Below are 21,007 nucleotides of genomic sequence, written 5' to 3' on the forward strand. Positions count from 1 at the left end.
CTCCCTTCCTCCCTTCTGAAAAACCTGCATTTTGTAAAAAAGTGATTGCGTTAAAACGCTGTTTCTAAAAATACAGTCTTGAAGCCTTACACAGCAGCATTGTAATGTTATAACTCAGGGTTTAAAAAAAAAACATCCAGGAGACTTTGGGGGAGGGGATCAAGGGTGCAGAATGGTGGGATTAAGAGGTGCAACAAAAACAAAGGTGCAAACAGGCATCATTTTTGCAAAAAACACATTTCTTGAAATGGGGAAGGGAGTGAAGCATGATGGGAGGCTACCAAGTCACCATGTTGAAGGCTGTTTATGTGTATAAGGAAGATAAATCCACTGTGTGAAACCGGGACAGGAGATGTCTAGCCTGGGGATACAAAGTGTTTTGCATACTGAGCCTTTCCGGAGGCTCTGCCCATCAAGGTTCCTCCACCAAGGTTATCGGGGAGCATGCTGCCGCCGGCAAAAGCATTCTTCCTTCCTCAACCAGAGCTGGTTGCCCTGAACTTCTTGCCTTGCTTGCTTCTACGTCTCCTTCTCCGCTCGCTCCAGCTTCGAGTCTTCTCATGTGTCTGCAATTGCTGGAGCTGATGAGTGGCCCCTTGGATTGAGAGAGAAGGAGGAGTCTCTTAGCAGGGGAGCTTATGAGATTCCCCTTCCCACGTCTTCTTCCAAGTTCCCCTCCCCTGGGGGCTGCCATTTTGCTCTTCGTGACTGAGGCTTAGTTGGCAGGCGTGCTTTATATGCACACACTTGCATATTATAATTTGAACTTCGTAGCATCTCCTCTGCTCCAGGTAAGAGGCTGCCCTTTCCTTTGTATCTTCCCCTTTTTGGAGGGCCAAAAAGTATTAGCGTGTGTGGATTTAAACCTCAAGGCTGTGTTTTTATTAAGAAATGAATTTCATCATATTTAATGTACTTAGGGTGGCAACCCTGCCATCTGGTAGGTCAGCTTCATAATCCATTTTTTAAAAAAATTCTTCATAGGCTGTGCATATGGCACAATACTCCTCAGACTTGTAGGGGATAGAGAGGCAGGGGTCTCTTCCCTTCTTCGTCAAAATGAAAATCCCCAGCTAACAGCAACTAAAGTCGAATGGGTTCGATGGAAAAGGGAAGAGTCAGGCCCCTAAAACTTCCCTTTCCCATCAAATCCACCTCACTTCAGTGGCTACTTGCTGGGGATTTTCATTTTGACATTCACAACATGAAAACTTTCCTTCTTTTCTTTTCATATTTTTATTCAAAGATTCTATCAAAACTCTGCAACTGCGGTTCTGCTAAAAATTCTTTAAAAGGATGCTTGCAAAAGAAAGGGTTGTTTCGAACAAAAGGAAAAATGGACTAGTTACTTCTTTGTTTTAAACAAGAATAAAGCAGTTTGCCTGATGTGTCTTGAAACTCTCTCCGTATTAAAGGAGTACAATGTTAAAAAGCACTTTGAATCTGCTACTCTGTATATCAGGGAGAGATGTGAGTGACTAAGATAAAGTCTGATGGAGCATTGTTAGGCAGAATCACAAAACTACGACTCACTTACTTTGGCCATGTCATTCGATCCAACTCAGTGAAGAAAGCGGACAAAGGGCACGGTGGTTTGACATGATCAGAATGGACACAGGCCAGAATATTGCACCGCTGAGGGAGACTGTGTAGGATGGGATCACCAAGAGTTGGACATGACTGAATGGCTGACAACAACAACAACAAATGCCCCATGATGTCCTGAATTAAACCGTGCTGTAGGGGAACGGGGGGTACTGTAAGGCAGTGGTCCCCAACCTATTTATCACTGGGGACTGGTCAACATTTGACAATTTTACTGAGGCCCGGGGGGGGCAGTCTTTTGCCGAGGGACATCGCCGCCGCCTGAGCCCCTGCTCCACTTGCTTTCCCACCCGTGCCCCTGACTTCCCGCTGCCCGTTGGGGGGTGCTGCTAGCAGCACCTGTGCAGTGCCATGCCGAGGGGGAGCCCCAGCCATGGCGGCCGCTGGAGAGCACCAAAGGTGAGCTGGCGGCAGAGTAGCAGGGCAGCCCCCGAGGCAGCAACCAGGGAGGAAGATGAGGAGCAATCACGGCCTGGTACCGAATCATCCACGGACCAGTGCCGGTCCCCGGACTGGGGATTGTGGACCACTGCTGTAAGGGAAAGGGGGGATATGAAGAGCCTGGACTGAGACAACTGAAAAGGGGAACACACGAAGGGCCTGGAATTTGGGCTGAGGCAACTGAAAAAGGGGGGACATGAAGGGCCTGGACTTTTCAGGTCCCTCAGTAACCAAATGTATTTCTGAAGACTCCAGACCTGCTTGTTTCCTTCTCACTCACCATGGCCCTATGAGGTTAGATAGGTATGCAGGGGTTTTGTTAGAGACAAAACCCTCCATGCGCTCAGTGGGAGTTAGAAAGCAGAGAAAAATGGGGAAGAAGCAGCCGGAAACTGGGGTGGATTGGCAAGAGGACATGTGGAGGGGAGGGAGGGAAGAGAACTGACACCTCGTCATCTCAAGATGGTAACATGGAAACAGATTGCCAAGAGCTCCAGATGAATCTCTCCATCCCGGATGAGTGAGCAACACGACGACAGATGAGCCGCTCTGTTGTTAAATGCAAATGAAGGCACCCGGGGACCGCTAATCCCGACACACACATCTTATGCTGATGGGTTCTGAATCGCTGTAACCATTCAAGAAAGCTATCCCAGGGTCAAATGAAACAACACACTGGAAATGTCCAGTTGGTGTTCTGTACCCATGGCGGGTGGGGGTGGGGGAGGCAAATGCAATGCTAGCAATTATTAGGAAGGGACCATATATATATTTGTGTGTTTTCCAAAAGCACTATAATGCCATTATATACATTTGCCATTTAGAATATTGTGTGTTCTTCTAGCTATGGGGTGGTGGCGAACTATTTTCCTTTGGAAGAGAAGACTTCAGAATTGGAGGAGGGAATTTATCATTTAGGGGGAAAGATGCTGGCTAAAAGGGACATACTTCAGATTTATGAATCATCAGTGGGTTGGATCCGTGGGTTCAGAGACCAGGGTTGAGTCTGCATTTTGCTTTTTATCCACCCCCAGGCCGAATAAACCCCTCCCCTCTGCACTGAATTCGATTTCCATTTTGATTTTGGGCACTTTAGATTTTCCCTCTGCAACATGCATGATTGATCTGCGGTGACCCTACCTTTCTCCTGCGATGTCCAGGACCAGATATGAGTTGCGATATTTGAAGAACCAGCTTTTAAAGCTATCAGTATAAGCATAGATTTCTGCTTTTTGAGAATTAACTTTCTACTCCGTGCCTCCAACGCTGACATAGCAAAGCAGTCTTCCCTGATTGGCCATGGCATCAGTTCAAAGACTTCCTGGTTCCCAAGATTTATTTTTGCCCTGTTTTAAAGTGACTGCGCTCTAGAAGCCCACACTTCTCTCAGCAGAGATTGGCCTTTTGGATTTATTTCCCTCTCCTCGTTCATTGTGAATGCTGCTGTCTCCAATCCAATCCTCCCCCCCCCCCTCATTCAGGAAAAGAAATAAAGATCCTCCTGCTGTACTTGGCTCCCCTTCCCACTCTGAGCTTCCCCAATCAACTGAAAAATACTTTCTGTTTCAATTTGGAGGGGGTGGGGGAATGATAGGAAGAAGGAAGACCTGGGTTCAAATCAATCTGAATTCAGCAGGACTGACAATGGCAAAAACAGAGTAAGTGCATAATCAGCCTAGGCCACTGGGAGTTCATTTCAGCTCTTTATTGTGAAGGTACAAGGACTGAAATTGGGCTAGAGAAACCCCACGAAAACCCCAACTTAGATACAATACAGCACAACAGATCTTGCCACCGGTGCACACTATCGGTCAGTTTCACTTTAAACTGACTGGATCTGGCAGTAGGGATCTAGCTGCGCATTGGCTGATTACAGTGCAGGATTGTGATCCTGCCAAGGTGCTCAAGCTCCGTCATTGGCAGAACTATAGATACAACACAGTGAGGGGAGGATCACCGAGTGTGCTGTCTCTAGTTACTGCTTACTATTCCCAGGCTGTGAGCCTGCTTAGATACCATTATTCTTCACAAGAGAAACGATTAGCTTTTTATATTGACACAAGGGATGCCAACCTCCAGGTGGGACTTGGGGCTCCCCTGGAATTCCAGCTCTTCTCCAGATGACAAAGAACAGCTCCCCTAGAATCATAGAAACATAGAGTTGGAAGGGGCCATACAGGCCATCTAGTCCAACCCCCTGCTCAACGCAGGATTAGCCCTAAGCATCCTAAAGCATCCAAGAAAAGTGTGTATCCAACCTTTGCTTGAAGACTGCCAGTGAGGGGGAGTTCACCACCTCCTTAGGCAGCCTATTCCACTGCTGAACTACTCTGACTGTGAACATTGTTTTTCCTGATATCTAGCCTATATCATTGTACTTGAAGTTTAAACCCATTAGAGAAACCCCCAAATGAAATCTCTAGGAGATTTGGCAACCCTGCCCCCACAACCCTAATCGGCACCCACAAAACAAGGCACAGAGTCTTGAGCGACCTTGAGTTCATTTTATTTGACCTAAACTTTGATGCCAAGAGGATGGCTACTTTCCACTTGGAAGTTTGCCATTTTAGAAAAGCTAGTTTTATTACAAAGTTGACCACTCCCCCTCCAGCAAGGATCTGGCGAAATGGGAGCTACAGAGTAGCTGTTGATATATTTGTTCTGGTTCCAGTAGACAAGCTGCATGCAACTGAGCCACTAGAACTACAGTTATTCTTTTGTCACATGAGAAGGGTCAGAGATGACTTAGGGGAGCCAAGCCTCTGCTAGTGTTTCTTAGAGCCTACGATGTAGCTCCCCTCCCACCCTGAAATTCCTGGCTCTTTCCCTGTTCTCAAGCCTCTGTTGTTTTTTGTTAAGCAACTGCTGGCTAGTCTCCTCCCGTTGCTCATGTACCATGATGTCTCATCACCACCACATTTCTGGCGATGAAAGCAGATTTCTGGCCATGAAACGATCAATAAATCTTATAATCCCATCTGACTGCACCCACAACAGGAAGAGATGAGCCCAAGGTCATTTTCCAGCTAATGCACATTGCAATTTTTTTTGCAAGGAAAATATATCAAAAGCCACCTGCCTGGAAGCAACCAATTAATTTACTAAGGAAAATATGTAGGAAGTTTAATTTTTTAAAATTCGAATGCTTGTAAACAAATATATTCTAAACATCTGTCACTGTCCTATGAATTGCCCTCATGTGTCAGCCAAAGCAGGCAGATGGGGGTGGGTGGGTCACAGCCCTTCCTGCAGCCATTGGTCAGCTGCTGTGATGTCACAGAAGGATCAGGCAGGCAGCTTGCTATTCGAGGAGAACTGTGATTCTAAACTCTGGGATTAAATTTGATTAGATGAAGCCATTGCTTTTGAACGAGATCACTGGTGAGAATAAAGCAGAACAGATTGGAAGCCCTTGGGCAAAACTCCCTCCTCACGAACGCACTGCTATTATATAATTATCCGAGGGAAGTTTAGATCAGGCATCCAAGGAAAAGACATTTGTGTCCATGTGCACATTCAGTACATCTCCATCTTGCAATGTGGGGGCATGTTCAGGCAGGAAAAACAACAAGAAAAAACAGCGAAAGGAACCACTTGGGATTAGGTGCCGTGGGCAGCATTGCTGCTGGATCTCAGGTGTGGTAGTAATCGTTGCTTTTATCCCTGGAAGAGAAGAGAGGGACGTACATTCGCTAGGCTCACAGGCAGCAGGAAAAACAGGATGCATTTTGACACTTGAAGAAGTTTCTGGGCCAAAACTACCCAATGCGCCTGATGTGAATTGAGGCACTGAAACCCAACTCTCAGTCAGATGTACACAGGAAGAAGAAGAATTAGTTTTTATACCCCTCTTTTCACTACCTGAAGGAGACTCAGAGGGACTTACGGTCGCCTTTCCTTTCTCTCCCTGCGGGATCTTTTGGCATTCCGCAGGGCCTGCAAAAACGGCAAGGAAGATCGGGGCCCCTCTACATGAGTGGCGGTAGCGATTTACATCAGCACCCTTGATTCACCCTCTCCCTGTTAGTGTGTGTTTTTATGGGATTGTTAGACTCGGTCTGTGCTTTTTGCCACAGCATCTTTTCTGGATTTTTACGGGCTTTTGTATTGTACTTAATGTATTTCTAAGCCTGCTTTAAGGAGTTTTATGGGGGTTTTAGTCAAACATTGTAACCCACCTCGAGCCCTCGGGGAGAGGCGGGCAATAAATCTGAAAATGATAATAATTATAATGATAATGATAAACAGACACCCCAGGAGGTAGGTGGGGCTGAGAGAACTCTGAGAAAACTGTGGATGGCCTAAGGTCACCCAGCTGGCTGCATGTGGAAGAGGAGTGGGGAATCAAACCCAGTTCTCCTGATTAGAGGCCGCCTGTCTTAATCACTACCCCAAGCTGATTCTCATATTTTCCAACCAGGGCCTATTCTGCACTCAATAGATAATGCACTTTATCCACACAGGAAAATCCAGCTGCCAAAGCACATTGAAAGTGCATTATCCTATGTGTGCGAAATGGGCCCTAGAGCTGGCAACCCTAATTCCGAGGGTTGGCAGCTGTTGTCGGGAAGGAGGTTTTGAGGGTGCAGAGAGAAAGGTGTGAATTAAGCAGGAATATGAATTAAAGACCTGAGGGGATATCAGATCTTTAGGCTCAGTCTCCAAGTTTGGAGAACTGAGCATGCTAAAGCGCCACAAAAGGAAAGCAGGGTTTGCTAGACTTAACGTAACTAAGTGCTGTGCTGGTGTGTTGCAAACCTGCCTGTAAAAGAGTTTTCCTGAGGCAAGTACAGTTTGAAGCCTAACATCCCCACAACGCCTGGTTAAAAAGTTCCTATTTACCTCAGTTTGTAGAGCAGAGTTTACATTTCCCCATCCCACTGGTTCTTCTTCCTATTTTCACAGGTTCAAAAAGAAGAAGAGGAAGAGGAGTTGGTTCTTATATGCCAAAAGGGTGCCAAAAGGTTGGGGACCCCTGCTCTACACAGAAACTTGTCCTTGTTTGCTTTTGAAAAGCACACCAGATTGTCTGTGTCAGTTTTACCTCAGTTTTACCACATTGTCCTCCTCAGTTTTACCTTAGTTATGGATCCAGGCGTGAGTGGGCTTTCACTCAGGCCTGGATTGTATCCCCTTGAATTGATTTTCTAATTGCCCTCTGGAGCCCTGGTGAAGCAGAGAAGATAGGGAATTGTATTGGGACAGTGGGAAAATCTGGTGGGGTGGCCTCTAGTTCCCAGAAAATATATCCTGCAGCCTCTGCGCGCTGCCTCTTTCTTCTCCTGACTGCAAGTAGGGGTCCATGATCCAGTTCACACCACATATATCGGGGGTAGTCAAACTGCGGCCCTCCAGATGTCCATGGACTACAATTCCCAGGAGCCCCTGCCAGCATATATCATCAACATTCATCATAAGTCCATGTGCCACTGGACTGGATGCCTTGGGTACTTACTGACCTTTGACACTGGCAAATTCTCTTTGCAAGCAAATGTTGCTTCGCCTGGGTCATCCTCTCTGATCGCCGCTACCAAAAGGAGGAAAAACAAGTGTTTCTTCCATGTTTCCTTTTACTCTTTCCAGTCGTTCCCCCACCCCTGCCATCAGCTGCTGCATCTGGCTGAGACTTTCTGCCACCCCTTTCCCGTCATTGACGCACAAAGACCCACCTTTTTCCGCTTCAGAATGATGAAGGTGAATAAGCACACGCCCACAAGGAACAGCAGTCCCAAGGGCAAACCCGCCCCAAAGACCACGCCGGCCAGCAGGAATCCAATCCGTTGGGTAGCCTCCTCTGTGGGAAAAGGTGGAGTTGAAACAGGGCTGCAGTTGGGACCTGGAGATCTCCTGGAATGATGACTGCTCAATGTCCCCTGGAGAAAATGGCTGCTAGGTCCTCTCTTCCCCAGGCTCTATCCCCAAACCTCCAGGAATTTCCCAACCCAGAGTTGGCAACGCTAGAAGGACAAGCAAGGTACAGTCATTGTGTGACCCATGAGAGTATGGCAAAGTGGCTAGAACATCAACAACAAAAACCCTAAAGTGAAACTGGTTAGGACCCTAAAGGTTGGGAGGGAGCACAGTATATGAATGATAAAATCCTATAAACATTTATTGTGTGCAACTTATAAAATCCTGAAGTTAAAAACCTGCACAAAGACTATTCTTAGAAAATCATAATATGCACTGTACAATAGTAGACTTTAGACCGAACGCGTTTCACCCCAAATTGGGTCTCCATCGGGGGTCTAATGCCATAAGCACTCACTAAAATTTTCAAGCCGCTTGAGAGAAGGAGACCATTATCTGACAAATGGACATTTTCTCAGCTCCATCTCCACTGATTTTGTTGACCTAAAAGATAAGTTTTGAAACGTTGCTGATTATACTGGTTGCTTCATGTATTTCCCACTGTGTCATTATGGGTCTAAAGTTTACTATTGTGCAGTGAATATTATGATTTTCTAAGAATAGCCTGTGGGCTTGGGGAATGCTTTTAATTTCATGACTTTACAAGCTGCACACAACCAATGTTTATATAATTTTATCGTTCCTATTGTGCTGCCATCCAGCCTTTAGGGTCCTAACTGCTTTTCAGTCAGGGTTTTGTTGTTGTTGTTCTTGTCCTTTCAAGTTTTCTTCCCCTTTGTGGTTCTCTGTAACAAAGTGGCACCTGGCCCACGAAACCTCAGCCAGCATAAAGGTTGCCTCTTTGCAATTTCTCATTGCATCTTTAAGCGCCTTGACTATAAGGTGGGATACAAATGTATTTTAAGAAGAAGAAGAGTTGGTTCTTATATGCCGCTTTTCCCTACCCGAAGGAGGCTCAAAGCGGCTTAGAGTCGCCTTCCCATTCCTCTCCCCACAACAGACACCCTGTGGGGTGGGTGAGGCTGAGAGAGCCCTGATATTACTGAAGAAGGAGAATAGGTTCTTATATGCCGCTTTTCTCTACCCAAAGGAGGCTCAAAGTGGCTTACTGTCCTCTTCCCTTTCCTCTCTCCACAACATACACGCTGTGAGGTGGGTAAAGCTGAGAGAGCCCTGATATTTATGAAGAAGAAGAGCTGGTTCTTATATGCCGCTTTTCTCTACCCAAAGGGGGCTCAAAGCAGCTTACAGTCACCTTTCCCTTTCCTTTTCTCACAGAACAGACACCCTGTAAGGAGGGTGAGGCTGAGAGAGCCCTGATATCACTGCCCGGTCAGAACAGTTTTATCAGTGCCGTGGCGAGCCCAAGGCCACCCAGCTGGCTGCATGTGGGGGAGCGCAGAATCGAACCTGGCATGCCAGATTAGAAGTCTGCACTCTCCTAACCACTACACCAAACTGGCTCTGTTATTTATGTTAAATAACATAAATATAACGGCTGCGCTTTCTGAGGGCCCAAGATGCGCGGGTTGCAGCTGGCCAACGTGGCTCTTTCCTCGGTTCATACCCACAGTGTAGTTCACGCTGATCTTCACTTCTGCCTCAATGGCAAGACTGCACACCCACTGTCCCCTTTTTGGCACTCTGAGGCAGGAGGAATGGTTTGTGCTTTCGTTCCCTACGAGACAGCGGGAGCCGTCAACACTTTTATTCCCAGCATTCCAGCACAACTGAGCCCTCGGCGGGAGGGGAGCGGAAATGTTGCAGCAAAGTTTCACGTCGCCATCTTGGAGGAGGGGTCCTGGGGGGCTGGCAAAGACTGCGGGGAAGACAAGAAGAAGAGTTGGCTTTTATACTCCGCTTTACACTGACCGAGGGAGTCTTGAAGTGGCTGAGAATCGCCTTCCTTTCCTCTCCCCTACCCCTGTGAGTTAAGTGGGGCTGAGAGAGCTCTGCCAGGATTGCTCCGTGAGAACAGCTCTATCAGGACTGTGACGAGCCCAAGGTCACCCAGCTGGCTGATTGTGGAGGAGCAGGGAATCAAACATGGCTCACTGGACCAGAAGCTGCCACTCTTAACAGCTACAACATGCCGGATCCAGCCAGCTTTTTCTTTTATGCTTAGCTAACACCCCGTCCTTCTTAAAGCCCCCGTTCTATGTGGCTTTGGTCCAGTGCGGTCTCATGATCACAAATACAACTTTTGGTTGGCCAAGCAGGGATGGATCCCCTCTTCCTTTGCTCATCAGCAGGAAAGCTGGTTGGATCCGACCCTCCGAAACAGAATGGGAAGCTTCCTTGTTGTGCTTCCCTTTTTTGGTCAGTAACACTTGAGCTCAATTGCTCACATAGACCTCAGCTCCACCTTACTGCCACTCACAAGTTACAGTGAATTCACATGGAATTTGCAGTGTGCAGAATACAAAGAATGTCCTGCAGGGGGCACAGGAGGAGATGCGAAGCATAGTTAGATCAGGAACTACCTGATATTTTTTTAATCATCTTCTCCAGTGTCCTTGGCTTGACAGGAGACTTCCTCTTCCTTTGAGCATACTTCCTCCTTGCTTGCCTCCAAAACAGCCGTTGGACAACAGAAGAATGGCAGTAGACAACAGCTAGTTAGCTCTTCCCTTTCTACACAATGTTGTTTATCTTTTGAATAAAAACTGTTTTATTTTTAAGCAGCTTGGTGCTCGATCCCTTTGCGTATTCAAACTCTGCCAACACAAACTCTGTGTACAGCATAAACTTGTTTCTTCTTTACCCATGCGTTGAGTAATTCTCATGCTACAGTCGATGCACGTACAGCTTGTTTGCATTTGTTAAGGGAACACCCAACGGCTCTTTCTTACAAACAGACGTAACCTGGGCTGTATAGAGGATTTCAGATGCTATGTTGGTCTGTGGTAGAAAAGCGCGCCTTTGAGACCAACAGAATTTTCAACTTTCAAGAGTCAGTGTTCCCTTTGTCTGATATGTACCTTGAATTATAGAATCGTAGAACCGTAGAGTTGGAAGGGGCCAGACAGGCCCTCCAGTCCCACCCCCTGCTCAATGCAGGATCACCCTGAAGCATCCAGGACAAGGTTGCCGCTGCCTGAAGCCTGCCAGTGAGGGAGACCTCCCCACCTCCTTAGACAGCCTGTTTCTCTGCTTAGCTGCTCGGACTGTGAAATCCCCCCCTCCTGATATCTAGCCAATATTGTTCTACATATTCTAACGGTTACTGTATTACCTGACTCTCCAGAGTCTTTTCGGTCCTGGGGCCCCAACCTGGTGGAATGAGCTCCCGGAAGAGCTGCGGGCCCTGCGGGAATTGTCATCATTCCGCAGGGCCTGCAAGACGGAGCTCTTCCGCCAGGCTTTTGGTAGAGGCCGGGCAGCAAGAAGATCTAGCCCCCCTCACAAATGTGACGGTTGCGTCTGTCATCTGCCCCCTTCCTTTCCTTTCTTAGGGGGTGTAGAATTGGATTAGCTATATTGAATTTTGCCGCCATTCTTGTCGTAACTTTTGTATTAATTGTATTATGTTTTATTGTGCTTTTATTGTTTTAGGGGATTGGTTTTTATGTGACCCGCCTCGAGCCTCCGGGGAAGGCGGGATATAAATTTAATAATAATAATAATAATAATAATAATAATAATAATAATAATAATAATAATAATAATAATAATAATAATAATAATAGCTGCTGAAGTTTCTCTCCTGCTTCTTTTAAACAATTTCCCTTGCAAATGTAGTTGTCAGGATTGCTTTATTAAGGAGGAGACAGTGATATGCAAGAGGGGGAGGGAGGGAAAGAGACATTTTAAGGGAAAGAGGCATTTCCGCACATTAGAAAAAATAGTGTCAAACCCATGGAATGGCAAAGTGCGACATTATATCGCACCCCCAGGCCCTCCTCACCTTTTTCCTGTCTCGCCTTTGTCTGCCTTTTTGTTTTCTCCCCCACTTTCTCCCTGGGAAAAGCCCCCCCCTGCCCAAACTACAAAGCCCCCCACCTGCTCATACACCTGTTAGCAAAAAAACATGCAGATGCCTGTATTTTCTCCCCAAGCAAAATGAAACAGGAGGGGTGGGGACACAGTGAAAGACCATGTCATTTGTTATGTCGATCCTTGTTATACAATTGTTGATTATTTTTTGAGCCATCGTTAATTATACGGTTGTATATTTTCAAGAATGTGACATCCCTTGATAAAGCTATGCAGCGAAACACATTGGGATTGATTAAGAGTCCTGCTTATTAAAGAATTAACTGAAGACTCCCTGTAACTCTGTTAATTACATTGGGATAGTTTGATGTCCCATATTGGGGACCCAGGGCCTTATTGCTTGTTCCTTGTATTTTTTCCACAGCAAGCATAAGAGCAGCTTTGTGGGGCTCCTCAGTTCACACCTATCGTCATAAGTCAGGTGTGAATTGGCGAGCCCCCTCCCCAAGTTGCTTTATGCTTGCTGTGGAAAAAATACAAGACCTCTGGTAGGGCTTACAAGGCGGGAGAGGTTCAGAGGTGATTTTGCCATCGCTGCCTCTGTGTAGCAGCCCTGGATTCCCTTGGTGGTCGCCCATCCAAGGACTAACCAAGGCCGACCCTGCTTAAGCTTCCAGGATCTGGCAGGATCAGGCTATCCTGGAGCTATGCAGCAGCTTAAAGTTAGCTTTTCCCAACAAGAAAATAGCAAGAATAAAAACAATAACCCCACCCCTGCACAAACTTTTTTCTTGATAAAGCAAGCCAAGAGCATACATTGGCAGGAACAGAATAAAAACACACCAAATGACATATCTGTCAGCTAACCAACTATTTCCTTTGGTTTAAAACTGATCAGATGCATAAGCCAGCACTTTCGCGCTTAAGTGTAAAGTTTTATACGTCCACAAGAATTAGGGATGTTGCACCACTTCTGGAAAACAACTCTGAAACAACAGGGGGCAGCTCTAGGGATGGCTGAAAACTCTGTGGTTTTAGAGTTTCCAGAAATTCCTAGAGCTAACACCTATCTGGGTTGTTCCAGAATGGGGTTGATATCACTCACCCCTCCATGTTCGCAATAGCTTGGCCTGGCAACCCTAAATGGTAAACAGATTCACGCCCTTCTAACCCTACTGACTTCAAGGGATTTAGAACGGTGTGGCTCATTTAATTTGGGGGGGGGGGGGTTAAGTCCTGACTTATGGCAACCCCATAGGAATGTCAAGGCAAGAGGCATTCAGAGTCAGTTTGCCACTGCTGGCCTCTGAGTCAGGACCCTGATATTTTTTGGAGGTCCCCCATCCAAATACCCTGCTTAGCTTCTGAGATCTGACAAGATCAAGCTAGCCTGGGCTATTCAGATCAGTACAGTGCTTCTATAATTCTTGCTTTCTGCTTGCAAGGCACCCAGGATTGGGAGCATGTTTGGTTAGTCAGCTTTGATCTGGAATGATGTCTGCAAAATACGGCAGAGAGACATGAATCTGAGATGTCAAGAACAATATCTGCAGGCTCCATCTATTCAGTTACTATTCAGTTCAGAGGAGCTCCATCTTTTCCTGCTGGTCTCCACCCTGGCTTCATGGATCTCGCCCCTTTGCCCTATTAGACTCCTCCCCTGAACCCTTGAAGAAGGAAAGGAAGAGCTGGTTTTCTGTACCTGGCTTTTTAATTACCTGAAAGAATCTCAAAGTGGTTTACTATTTCCTACACCTTCTTTCCCCACAACAGATGCCCTGTGAGGTAGGTGAAGATGAGAGAGCCCTGACAGAACTGCTCTGTGAGAACAGCTCTAACAGGACTGTGACTAGCCCAAGAGAAGCAGGGAATCCGGTTCTCCATATTAGAGGCTGCCCTTGCTCTGGCTCCCAATTACTGGACTTCACCTGTGCTTTTCCAGTACTCGCCTTGGGGACCATCTCCCGGTACCATAAATCAGAGAGCCAGTTTGGTGTAGTGGTTAGGAGTGCGGACTTCTAATCTGGCATGCCAGGTTCGATTCTGCGCTCCCCCACATGCAACCAGCTGGGTGACCTTGGGCTCGCCACAGCACTGATAAAATTGTTCTGACCGAGCAGTGATATCAGCGTTCTCTCAGCCTCACCCACCCACAGGGTGTCTGTTGTGGGGAGAGGAATGGGAAGGCGACTGTAAGCCGCTTTGAGCCTCCTCCGGGTAGGGAAAAGCGGCATATAAGAACCAACTCTTCTTCTTCTTCTTCTTCTTCTTGTTCAAGGTACTCTTACCTTTCATCACTCCCAAATGGATGGTCTTATTCAGCCACCCGCGGTCCAATCTGATGTGGCACTGGTACCGCCCGCCATCTTCAAACTGGACGTTGGTTATTGTTTTTGGAGGACAGGAACCATGACCCCTGAGGGAGACAGACTTTCCTAATGTTTCCTGGGTCAGGAAATGAGTTTCTGAGCTGTTTGAATATTTTTTGGGGGGGAGGTTCAAGGCGTACGATAAAGTCACTGTGCTATTAACGGCCGCAAAGATCTCTTCATCAGATGCCTGGAGAAAACCTGGGTTCACAGCAGAGGAGAGGAGAAAGAAATATTCGCCAAACATTAAATTTCCATCTTGTTTGCTCACCCTTTCCCTCACTAGAGTTGTGTTGACCACATTGTGACATTCAGCCAATTTTAGGGATTTTTTTCAACAAAGCCAAACAAGCTAACGAGAAGAATATCCTTCAGAGGGAAGCCATGGAAAAAAATAGGACGGAGTCCACAGCCTCATCAAAGACATAATCTGAGGTTTGGCAAAGATGCCATTAAAATCAGGAGACAGGCAGGCAGGCAGGCAGGCTGGCAGGCAGAAGAGAGTGTCTGAAGGCCTTCCCAGATTAGCTGTTGCTTATTTTACAGCTCGGATTTACTGATATGGGTACCAGAATGCCTGTCCCAAAGGACAACTGGAATGCCCAGGGGCTGTTTCCGGTTGGAACAAAGAGCCAGTGGAAAGTAGGGATATGCGCTTCAGCATGGCTCGGCCGCCTCAGTGACCACCGAAGCCCAAGGTGGCATGTAGGACGCCAGCACCATGGTGTGGAGAGTAGGCACGTCACTGCCACCACCACCCACACATGCCTAGTAGAAGGGTTACCTGCCTCCAGGTAGGGATCTGTAATTCTCCCACAATTACAACTGAACTCCAGACTACAGAAATAAATTCCCCTGGAGGAAATGGCTGCTTCAGAGGGCAGACTCTATGGTATACCATAGATTCTGGGTGAAATACATTCCTAGATACTCCCCTTCACAGACACTGCCCCCAAATTGCCAGGAATTTTCCAGGTCAAAGCTGGCAAACCTTCTTAAACACCTGTTCGGTAGTTGTTAAAGGGATCCTCTGGGATTCTCCCAGATTCAGGGCACTTCTGTGTTCTCCTTTTTGTTGTTTGCGTGTCCCCATTGCTTCTTTCCCCTTTCTGCACTATTTTATTTTTATTTATTTTATTTATCATACTTCTATACCGCCCTCCATGGAGGCTCAGGGCGGTTTACATTATAACAGAGAACCATACATAAAACAGTCTGTAGAACATGTACATCATAACCAACAATTGCAACCAAACACAACACAATATAACAGTAACAGTAGTATATAACAGTAAACAATATAACAGTAAACAATAGTAATACAAACAGGTCCAGGGTTTGTTGATGGGATTCTGAGGGGGGTGGCTTATTGATTGAATTCTGAGGGGGGGGGGGTGGGGGGGAGCAGGGGCCCTTGGTCGCTGTAGATTACGTCTGGTCTCGGCCAAATGCCTGGTGGAGGAGCTCCTTTTTGCAGGCCCTGTGGAACTGTTTAAGCTCCGTCAGGGCCCTGATCTCCTCTGGGAGCTCGTTCCACCAGGTAGGGGCCAGAACAGAGAATGCTCTGGCCCTGGTCGAGACCAGATGGACTTCTTTAGGGCCAGGAATCCTTAGCTGATTGGAGGCAGTAGAGCGTAGAGCTCTTTTGGGGGCATAGGCGGGGAGGCGGTCCCTCAGGTACACTGGGCCCTGACTGCGTATGGCCTTGAAGGTAATTACCAGAACCTTTAGTCTGATCCGAAATTCAACTGGTAACCATTGCAGCTGATGGAGAATAGGCCGGATATGGGACCTCCACGGTGTTGCCGTGAGGATCCTGGCTGCTGCATTTTGAACTAGTTGTAGCTTCCGGGTCAGGGCTAAGGGCAGGCCTGCGTAGAGCGAGTTACAAAAGTCCAGTCTAGAGGTGACCGTCGCATGGATCACTGTGGCTAGGTGTTCCGGGGCTAGGTAGGGCGCTAGTAGTTTGGCTTGGTGGAGATGGTAGAATGCCAGCCGCGCTACCTTTGTGATTTGGGCCTCCATTGTGAGGGAGGCGTCCAGAATCACGCCTAGGTTCCTGGCGGAGTGAGCTGTAGAGAGCTGCACGCCATCCAGGGTAGGCAGGCGCGCTTCCTTGCATGGGCCCTTCCTACCTAGCCATAGGACCTCCGTCTTTGAAGGATTGAGCTTCAGATTTTGCTTCCTCTAGCAGTTGATTCCACATTACATCACTATTTGTCCTGTCTACCTCCCTGCAGTTTAAACTGCAAGTTTTCATGCCAGATGTGTAGCGGTGTACTATCATATTGACCACTAGGTGGAGCAAAACACATGCAGAAAAGAAAAAACTTCAAAGCAATAAGGACACACCAGCAAGGAAAAGGAACTCCTAGATGGTGGTAGCTGTTAAGAGAAGTTTTTTGTGCCCCACTTTTTACCAAGAGAGCCAGCTTGGTGTAGTTGATAAGAGTGGCAGCTTCTAATCTGGAGAGCCGGGTTTGATTCCCCACTCCTCCACATGCAGCCAGCTGGGTGACCTTTGGCTAGTCACAGTCCTGTTAGAGCTGTTCTCACACAGAAGTCCTATCAGAGCTCTCTCAATCTCACCTACCTCACAAGATCTCTGTTGAGGAAAGAGGAAGGAAAGGTGCTTTAAGACTCCCTCAAGTAGAGAAAACAGGGGTATAAAAACCAGCTATTTTTCTTCTACCCGAAGGATTCTGAAACGGCATTCAATCTCCTATTCTTCTCCTCCCTGCAACAGACCCCCTATGAGGTAGGTGAGGCTGAGAGAGCTCTGGGGCAACTCTTGGCTGGCCAAGGTCACCCAACTGGCTGCAGGTGGAGGAGTGGGGAATGAAACCCAGCTGTCCAGTTTAGAGATCGCCACTCTAAATGGCTCCCATTTATGCCTTCCCACCTTCATCTTGTCCTGAGTCAGTTCTCCATGAACTTGGAAAGTAAATTCTGGACACAGAACTCCCAGAACACATGGGTCAACAGGTAGACCTTGTAATGTGTGAATACCCAGTGTAGGAGCCAAGAAACTTCACATCAGGAATAGAGAATCACTGGGGCACCTATATCAGTGTTTTCCGAAAATAGGGACCTCCAACATAATATGATTTTCCTGCCACCTGAGTACCAACATCTTATCTTTTCCTACCTATTACTGTGACTTCGTAGGAGATCGTTTTCCCGTGGACGGAACATCTCCAAATCCCGTTGTCCTGAACTTGAAGATTCGTAATCTGCAGTCTCTGATTGTTGTCCATCAGATTCCAACGTGGTTGATGGCCTCTCTTATTGTGTGGGTCAGTCCATTCAATCAGGGTTGGCATCATATCTGGAGGATGCAGCTGCAGTTCTACACTCTCCCCCTGCAGGAAGTAGCCTTCTGGAGAGCCGGTCACTGTGAAAGGGGTGGTGGTATCCCATTCTGTAAATCCATCTATCATGCACTCATAGCTGGGGTACATGCCTTCATTTAAGGGGATCCACAAAGGCGCCTGTATTCCCGGGGGGGGGTATCTCCCAGTTACCCTCCCCCAACCCTTGTTCTTTCCTCCCTTTGAACCTGCTATTGTTATCTTTCATGGATGGTACTGAAGGGGAAGAAATGGAGATAGTGACAGATTTTATTTTCCTGGGCTCCAAGATCACTGCAGATGGGGACTGCAGCAAAGAAATTAAAAGACGCTTGCTCCTGGGGAGGAAAGCTATGGCAAATCTAGACAGCATCCTAAAAAGCAGAGACATCACCCTGCCAACAAAAGTGCGTTTAGTCAAGGCTATGGTCTTCCCAGTTGCAATGTATGGCTGCGAAAGTTGGACCATAAGGAAGGCCGAGCGTCAAAGAATTGAGGCTTTTGAACTCTGGTGCTGGAGAAGACTCTTGCGAGTCCCTTGGACTGCAAGGCGAACAAACCGGTCAGTCCTAGAGGAGATCAGCCCTGACTGCTCTTTAGAAGGCCAGATCCTGAAGATGAAACTCAAATATTTTGGCCACCTCATGAGAAGGAAGGACTCCCTGGAGAAGAGCCTAATGCTGGGAGCGATCGAGGGCAAAAGAAGAAGGGGACGACAGAAAATGAGGTGGCTGGATGGAGTCACTGAAGCAGTAGGTGCAAACTTAAATGGACTCCGGGGAATGGTAGAGGACAGGAAGGCCTGGAGGATCATTGTCCATGGGGTCGCGATGGGTCGGACACGACTTCGCACATAACAACAACAACAACTGTTTAGTGCTGTTAGGAATGTAAATGACTTGCTTGGTTCTTCCCATCTGGGTGTTAAGACTTTCGAAGAAAGGTTTTACTTTGTAGTGCAGATAACCACTGCCTTTCTGTGGAAATGCCTTTTGGCACATAAACCCCATGGAATGGAGGATACTAGGGGTATATCTGTTCCTGGAAAACTCCATGAGATGTCTTTATCAATGTGTCCTCTGTAATGGCAAGTTCCTGTAGATGCTCCCCGAGACTCCCAATAAAGCTACTTTTTACTCATATCTATGAAGAGCCCTGAGCCTGCTTTGGTGTCTTCATGGGTATATATATATATATATATATATATATATATATATATATATATATATATATATATATATATATATATATATATATACCAGGGTCATGACACCATCCAGACCTGGGTTCTTCCTTGGCCGTCTTTCAAGAAATTGGAACCTGAAGGAGAACTTGGCATTTCCCCTCCCTCCCTTCCTTCCTTCCTTCCTTCCTTCCTTCCTTCCTTCCTTCCTTCCTTCCTTCCTTCCTTCCTTCCTTCCTTCCTTCCTTCCTTCCTTCCTTCCTCCCTCCCTCCCTCCCTCCCTCTTCCTTCCTTCCTTCCTTCCTTCCTTCCTTCCTTCCTTCCTTCCTTCCTTCCTTCCTTCCTCTCTCTTTATTTCTGTCTTGCTCCCTTACTTCCTTCCATATTTTTCTTCCTTCCTTCCTTCCTTCCTTCCTTCCTTCCTTCCTTCCTTCCTTCCTTCCTTCCTTCCTTCCTTCCTTCTTTCCTTCCTTCCTTCCTTCCTTCCTTCCTTCCACTCTCTTTATTTCTGTCTTGCTCCCTTCCTTCCTTCCTTCCTTCCTTCCTTCCTTCCTTCCTTCCTTCCTTCCTTCCTTCCTTCCTTCCTTCCTTCCTTCCTTCCCACACCACCATAAGAAGAGTCCGACAGGATCAGCCTAGTGGTCCATCTACAGCTCGGGATTGAAAAATACCTGGAGATTTTGGGGGTGCAGCATAGGGAAGGTGGGGCTTGGGGAGGAGAAGGACCTCTGCAGGACCTTATATAACGCCAAAGAGTCCACCCTCCAAAGCAGCCATTTTGTCCAGGAGAACTAATCTGCAATTAGTGCCAACATGGTGAAGTGGCTAAGAGCTGCAGCCTCTAATCTGGAGAATTGGGCTTGATTCTCCACTCCTCCTCCACATGCAGCTGGCTGAGTGACTCTGGGACAGTCACAGTTCTCTCAGAGCTCTCTCAGCCTCACCTAACTCACAGGGAAGGAAGGAAGGCAATTTTAAGCTGCTTGAAGACTCCTTTGGATAGTGAAAATTGGGGCACAAAGCCCCCAATTCTTCCTCATCTTCTTGGTTGACCGGAGATAGGGATGTCAGTCCCTGGTTGGGACTTGGGGATCCCTTGGAATAATGGCTCATCTCCAGGTGACAGAGGTCAGCTCCCCTGGAGAAAATCACTGCCTTGGAGAGTGAACTCCATAGCATTGCAACCCACCGAGTTCCTTCTCTGCCCCAAATTTTGCTCCACCCGCAAAGTCTCCTGGTAACCAGAACTGGTAACCCTACCTGGAGATCAACTCTATGATCTAGTCCAGCAGCCAGCCAGTTACTCGGTCAACAGCATAGAGGCCGAGGCTTTCCTTTGATTTTGCCTCTGATTTTGCATGATTTTGCCTCCGTAGGTTTTGGAGGTTTGGTCATGACGGCTAGCAGGCACTGATAGGCCCCGACACATCCCTCACCTTTCAGAAGGCGAAGGTGAATGCTTCGCTCTTGTCCAGACACAGAACAGCTATAAAGGCCTTCCTTCGCTTCGGGCATCTGTAAAGAGAAATCCACTGTATCTTTGAAGCTGTCGCTTTGGCGAACTGTGAAGAAAACGAAAATATGAGTCGCACTAAGGAATACCTTTCCCATTTGCCGGTGAGCATGGAACGGTATAATTCGGATTTACCTTTCCAAAATGTCCCTTTCATGTATTTAACAACTAGATCCCCATTGTATTTCCAGTACACAGTTTCCGTCTTTTGGCCTGGTACAACATCAGGACAGGGTAGGGTAACAGGATCACCCTCGGTGGCATATACAGATTTCTCTGCAGTCACGGGAAGCAGCAGCCCTGAAAGACAGACAGGTGGGGGGAAATGACAGAGCAAAAGGAGGGCAATAACTTAGCATAAACATTATCTCCCCTTTAGAATCCTGCGTATTTCCAGGCCCTTTGCCCTCCTGCATGACACTACACTATACTACGGTACAAATACAGTCAATGTGAGGGCATGGGAAGGGTGCAAAGTTGAGTGGAGAAGGGCCAGGCTGAGGAGAAGAGAGGCATGGGTTAGAAAGGTGGCAGACACTCTTGAGAAGACCATAGGACAAAATTTGAAGAAGAACAAGAAGGAAGAGGAGGAGGAGGATGAGCTGGTTCTTATATGCCACTTTTTTCTACCCGAAGGAGTCTCAAAGCGGCTTAGAGTCGCCTTCCCTTTCCTCTCCCCACAACAGACACCCTGTGGGGTGGGTGAGGCCGAGAGAGCCCTGATATCACTGCTCAGTCA

The 21,007-nt window shown here is 47.2% G+C and overlaps 1 protein-coding gene across 4 annotated transcripts in view; it reads right to left on the reverse strand.

The window, feature by feature from the left end:
* Positions 1 to 4,536: 4,536 nt before the first annotated feature.
* Positions 4,537 to 21,007, reverse strand: part of CD4 (CD4 molecule) — a 44,949-nt gene continuing 28,478 nt past the window's right edge. For 3 of the 4 annotated variants that reach the window (XM_077345779.1, XM_077345777.1, XM_077345780.1), the window contains 9 exons: positions 20,404 to 20,568; positions 20,192 to 20,317; positions 17,371 to 17,616; positions 14,142 to 14,423; positions 9,485 to 9,736; positions 7,716 to 7,840; positions 7,506 to 7,573; positions 6,889 to 6,939; positions 4,537 to 5,709 (listed from right to left, as the gene is read on the reverse strand). In XM_077345779.1, the coding sequence (XP_077201894.1) occupies positions 6,909 to 6,939; positions 7,506 to 7,573; positions 7,716 to 7,840; positions 9,485 to 9,736; positions 14,142 to 14,423; positions 17,371 to 17,616; positions 20,192 to 20,317; positions 20,404 to 20,568 (1,295 nt within the window). In that variant the 3' untranslated portion in view covers positions 4,537 to 5,709; positions 6,889 to 6,908. The remainder of the gene's footprint in view (positions 5,710 to 6,888; positions 6,940 to 7,505; positions 7,574 to 7,715; positions 7,841 to 9,484; positions 9,737 to 14,141; positions 14,424 to 17,370; positions 17,617 to 20,191; positions 20,318 to 20,403; positions 20,569 to 21,007) is intronic. The other variant, XM_077345778.1, reaches the window with a different exon arrangement.

The sequence above is a fragment of the Paroedura picta genome, chromosome 7, assembly GCF_049243985.1.
Source record: "Paroedura picta isolate Pp20150507F chromosome 7, Ppicta_v3.0, whole genome shotgun sequence".
Lineage (NCBI taxonomy): Eukaryota > Metazoa > Chordata > Lepidosauria > Squamata > Gekkonidae > Paroedura > Paroedura picta.